Below are 5,227 nucleotides of genomic sequence, written 5' to 3'. Positions count from 1 at the left end.
ATATGAACAAATGCAACTCAATTTCATGCGTGTGGCTGTCTAACATTCAATTGAAATAGATTCCTATAGTTGCTACCCCTTTTCTCAAGGGTGGCCGCAGAAAATGTTGCCTTTCTTAATCGCTAAACTTTTCTCTTGGGGATGATAAGGTGGGTTTTCCCAGACATATGTTGTCATTCATATATTGAAGAACTAGGTCTCCATCTTTTTTTTTGTTTGTCGAAAAGAACTAGGTCTCCATCTTTCTAATACAAATAACATAAAAGAACCAACAAATTTGATGGGGATTGGCACCAAATGATTCCATTAGACCTTCAAAATTACCTTCTCTCAATACATGTGGAAGGTATTTCGATTTCGTGTTCCATTAATCAAAAATAATTTTTCTCAATCAACATGTCTGTAGTTTCATTGGTTAGGGTTTCGTTCAACAATGGAGGGTGAGAGGGGTTTTGATAGTTGAAAAAGAGAAATAATACGCTAAAGGTGATTTAGGGTGTATTTAGAATTAAATTTTTTTTTTAAACCTAATAAGGTCAAAATTATCATTACATAGTGGAGTAAATAGTTATTTAATATTAAATTTTAATGTGGGGTGCATTCAACATTTTGTGGGGTGCTAATATAAAAAACCTATTCAAAGCTATTTTATCCAATTTTTTGTCAACTTAAATCACTTGACACACCTTAAAGTGTAATACCACCATTTTCTCACCTATAAACCCTTAACATTTCATATAGGTTGCGAATCTAACGTCTAATTTAATCTCCAAAGTTAACTTACACTATTTCTTATGAAAAACTACTAATTTGTCCTCCAAAGTTAACTACTAATCTACCTTCCAATGTGTATTACATGCAAGTACCATGATTTAAATTGACGGAAAATTGAATATAGTAGTTTTGACTATAATATTAGGGATGTAGTTGGCATATTTTTATAATTCAAGGACTGATTTTTCTGAAAAAAAAATAGTATAAGGACCTAATTTTCACTTAGATGATTGCTTGGATGTACTAAATTGGCAATTCATATGACTAAAGTTTTTAAACAACTCCAAGCTAATTTACAAAGGCTATACAACACTTTATATGCATATGCGTGCATACAATTGATAGAAAGCAGATAACTTTCGGAAGAATTTAGGCAAGCATATAGGCAACTTAGTCCCATTTCTTCATTGATACTAGGAATATTAATTCCAATATCTTTGTGGTTGCATTATTGGATTAGTCTTATATGAATTCTAGTGAGATTAGTATTTGATAGCGGTTGATTCGTTTCATAGTTATTCCAAGACAAGCAGTACAAGCCTACAAGCAAAGGAAATCCGACCAACATGCGCAACTAGCTATTCCAAGAACGTAATTAAACACACGAGAAAACAACCAACAAAGTAGTATCTATCCGCCATGAATGAACAGAAAAGGCAATCCAACAGCTGCAGCCACCGCATGTTCCAATCCTAAGCTTCATTACGATTATATCTCAGAAGAGGAATCAGAAGAGGAATCGGAAGAGGTATCAGAAGAGGAATCGGAAGAGGTATCATCCAATGAGGATGGTTCACCTCTCTCCACTCGTGCCCTGGACATTTCAGCCATTTCTCTCTGTCTTGCCCTGATTTGCTCCACTTCCTCGTGGCTTGGGTACCCATGTTTCAGACGCGCATAACACCGCCTATAGGGACGAGCATAAGAGCGGCCATGAAGGCAGACGTTACCCACAAAACCACAAGTCCTACACATTAGTATATAGCCCTCTCCAACTTCAGTTACGCCCAACGGGACACTTTCCCGGTAGGGACACAGATATTGGTGGTGGCCGTCCATAAGGCAAACTGCACAATGCTCATTCTGAGAATGGCATTTCTTAGACTCACGGTAACGTTTCTTCTTTGCAGTAGGAGTATCATCATCAAGTTGGAGTTTACTTATAGAGCTTTCGACAGCTTTTGTTTCTTTCTTTTCATCTGCTTGTTGCACATTAATTAATTAATACTAGATATATTTACTCAGCTAATTAACAGGTCAAATTAAGGGAGCAGGGCACCTTTGTATTTTGGGTTTAACAGCAATTAATCTGCAACATTTTTTGTTACTATACAGAATTTACAAACCCTAAAACAGAAACCAAACGCATATATATACACCAAGACAAATCCGGATCTCACCTCGGAGCTCCGCCGGTTGGGCTGGATTCTTCCCCCGCCCGGACTCTGATCGCGCGAGCCAATTGGCCCTGCCTCTGCCTCCGCCTCCGCGCTTGGCGTCGCCTCTGGGTACCCGGATCATGGCTTCGTCTGTGCGAAAGAGACTCAGAGAGATTGCACGAGTTTGGAGATTTACCTTTTAGGGTTACGCTTTTGACAAAACAATGAAATTACCCTTATACACACAACTTATTCCACGTCATTTGACCGTCCGGCTCTTTATATAAATAAAGGATAATATTAGGAACACTAAAATTTTAAATCAATACGTTAATCAACGCTTAAGTAATGATATAATCATTAATCACCACATCATTTGGTTTAAAAAGTTTAATCTCCCTATCATTATCCAAAAATAAGATATCAATCATTTCTCCATCTACTTAAGTGTGCTTAATGGGGTGGGTTTAAAAAAAGGGGAAACTTGATATAAGTCCCATTTTTTTAGCCCATAGTAGGAATAGTCCAATTTATTAAAATAAGTCCAATTCTTTAAATTTAATTATTTTATTATCAATAATTATCTATTCAATAATAATATTTATTATAAAAATCAAATTGCTTCCTAATTATCTCTTTGATTATGTATTTTTATTTTTTGTTATTTCTTGTTCTTCCTCCTGCTTTAAACCTCATTTATAGATTTTATTTTTAATTTTTATAATCAACCTATATCATAGATTAATTATTTTTATTTATCTATATGACAGATTCTTTTTTTATAATCAACGTGTCACAGCTTAATGTGTCTTGCTTGTAAGTATATTATGTTTTTTTCCTACTTTTTAGTTAGGTTTCATATCTTGCTTACATGTATAATATACATTCATATATTTGTTACTTGAGTTAAGGTAGAATGTTTTGTGGATAATTTATGTTACTATATTAGTTTTTTTTTGTTATAAGATATTAATTAGAATTTTTGGAGTTGAAAAATGCTTAATATTAGAAGATTTTAATTGATTTTTAATATTTTAATATAAAATAAGTATAAAAGAAATGAAAACATATAATTAGATAATTGAACTCACTTCTAAAAATCATTTATATTTTTGGAACTAGATCTAAAAGCCCCTTCAAAAAAATGAAAAACCTAAAAATTCGAATGGGACATCAAACTTAACTCGAAAAAAAAATTGACCCAAATAAAAAACCAAATCGAAATAAAAAAACCGACCCGAACACGAAAGGATCGGTTACAAACCGAAATATATATTTAATTTTAAAAACCAAAAAGATTGATAATATAACCACCTTGACAGCAAGTTAAAGTTTTGTCGTGCCAATTGCCAGTGTTGTTATGAATAACGTATTCAAATATTTAACAAGCCGCACCTTCATCCTCCTTTTTTTTTTTTTTTAAGAAATAATAGTGTGGTATTTTATTAATCAACACAAACAAATACAAGGGTGTCATTGGGTACATAGCTCCAATGACCAATAAAGAGTGAATTTGCGCAAACAGACAAATAAGAGTAAACCCCTAGTAGACTACCACAAGCACGAACACAGAATCGCCAAATGCACAAGTGCCACTAGTACAGAACTGTCACAATAAACGATAGCCGCAACAGAGCAATACAGGCAGCCACAATGGTCATCGCTGAATAACGAGGCAATATAAAGTCATTGCGGTAGAGTGAGACCATATCAAGTCATCGTTGACAGACGAGACTACAAAACGCATTGCACAAAGGCGAAGACCAATCTAGCCAAAACAACAGCGCCACCACGGTGCACATAAGGTGAGTGAAAAAACTACACCACTCTGAGAAGGGATCCGTTGGTCCGCTCATCACAGAGGGGGGGGGAAGAAGGTGATACCAACTTGTAAAAGAGTTGATGAAGGTGGATCCAACCTACCTGCAGCCCGAATCCACCCCACACCAAGAAAAGCTAGCGCCGAATCATAACAACACACACACACACACACACACACACACACACACACACGCACACACATATATATATAGATGTACATATATGTACACATACAAACGACTATATATATGTTAAAGAGGTGGCCAACTAGTAACTAGCTTGTACGAAAATTTAAACAATATATATATATATATAGACGAGTCTCAGTCGTTTGTCTCCAGAAGAAAAGTTAGCGAGTTGTAACAATACACGCACACACACACACACATTATACACATACTAAAACTCAACACAAAAGTTACTGTTCATTAACAGTGTACTTCCCTTTTTGCCTTGGCTTTTTTGTAGTTATTTCAACTTTGCTACTTTTGCTTTGCTGTCAAACGGAGAGCAGAATCGTTCCAGGCATTTCTTTTCCTTTCCTCTTTCCTCTCTCGCATACCTCGGGTTCCATTGTCTGCCGTTCTGATTTCTGTTTTCATCTTTCTTCATTGGTTTTGTTGTTCAAAATATTGAGCCCTTTGCTTTGTTGTTCTTCGATTATTGTTAATTTATGCTTCTTTTGGGTTGGGTTCGAAATATTTTTCCGCTCATTCGATCGGTCCTTTACAAGAAGTTTTTCATGTTTCTGACAGCGAGGGTTTTGATTTTGCATTTTTTTCGTGTGTTTTTTTTTTGTTGATATCAGATATCAGAGATTTGTACCTATTTTGGATTCGATTGGGATTTGGTTGGAACCGATCTAATCCGGCGTTTCCAGGTGAGTTTTGCTCTGACGATGAGCCTGTAACTCATTCCCTTGAGAGCGACAAGCTCGAAACGAGGAGTATTGAGAGCATTGGAGGAGAAGGAGAAGAAGACGAAGAGGTAGAGCCCGTGGATGAGCCCGACGATCCCTTGGAGGAAGACGCAGTCAACCCCACCGTCGTCTTCTGTATCAGGCTCAAGCAACCCAAGTCCAATTTGCAGCACAAGATGAGCGTCCCCAAGCTTTGTTACAATTTTAGGTAAATTTTGAAATTCTTTTATAGGGGTGGGGGGCATTTGATTGAATTGTGTTTAGATATTGGTTTCGAAGCGGTACCACAAATAAAATGAGAATATTTGTATTGGTTTGAGCTTTGTACCTGTGT

The 5,227-nt window shown here is 36.0% G+C and overlaps 1 protein-coding gene across 1 annotated transcript; it reads right to left on the bottom strand.

Moving 5' to 3' along the window:
• Window positions 1-1,251: 1,251 nt before the first annotated feature.
• LOC126595550 (uncharacterized) lies at window positions 1,252-2,328 on the bottom strand. Its single transcript, XM_050261830.1, has 2 exons — window positions 2,175-2,328; window positions 1,252-1,973 (listed from the first exon to the last, which is right to left on the bottom strand). Exons 1-2 carry the CDS (start codon window positions 2,293-2,295, stop codon window positions 1,483-1,485), a joined length of 612 nt encoding a protein of 203 aa, XP_050117787.1. The 5' UTR covers window positions 2,296-2,328; the 3' UTR covers window positions 1,252-1,482.
• Between the last annotated feature and the right edge of the window lie 2,899 nt (window positions 2,329-5,227).

This window comes from Malus sylvestris, chromosome 13 (assembly GCF_916048215.2).
Source record: "Malus sylvestris chromosome 13, drMalSylv7.2, whole genome shotgun sequence".
Taxonomy (NCBI): domain Eukaryota; kingdom Viridiplantae; phylum Streptophyta; class Magnoliopsida; order Rosales; family Rosaceae; genus Malus; species Malus sylvestris.
Note: the sequence above shows the minus strand (reverse complement) of the source record. Positions and strands in the feature narration are given on the sequence as shown.

Excerpts from the sequence above, each read along its gene's own strand:
- LOC126595550 (XM_050261830.1), bottom strand. The coding sequence starts at position 2,295 with ATGATCCGGGTACCCAGAGGCGACGCCAAGCGCGGAGGCGGAGGCAGA. Across the intron at positions 1,974-2,174 it reads CCAACCGGCGGAGCTCCGAG|ATGAAAAGAAAGAAACAAAA; the intron begins GTGAGATCCGGA and ends TGCAACAAGCAG.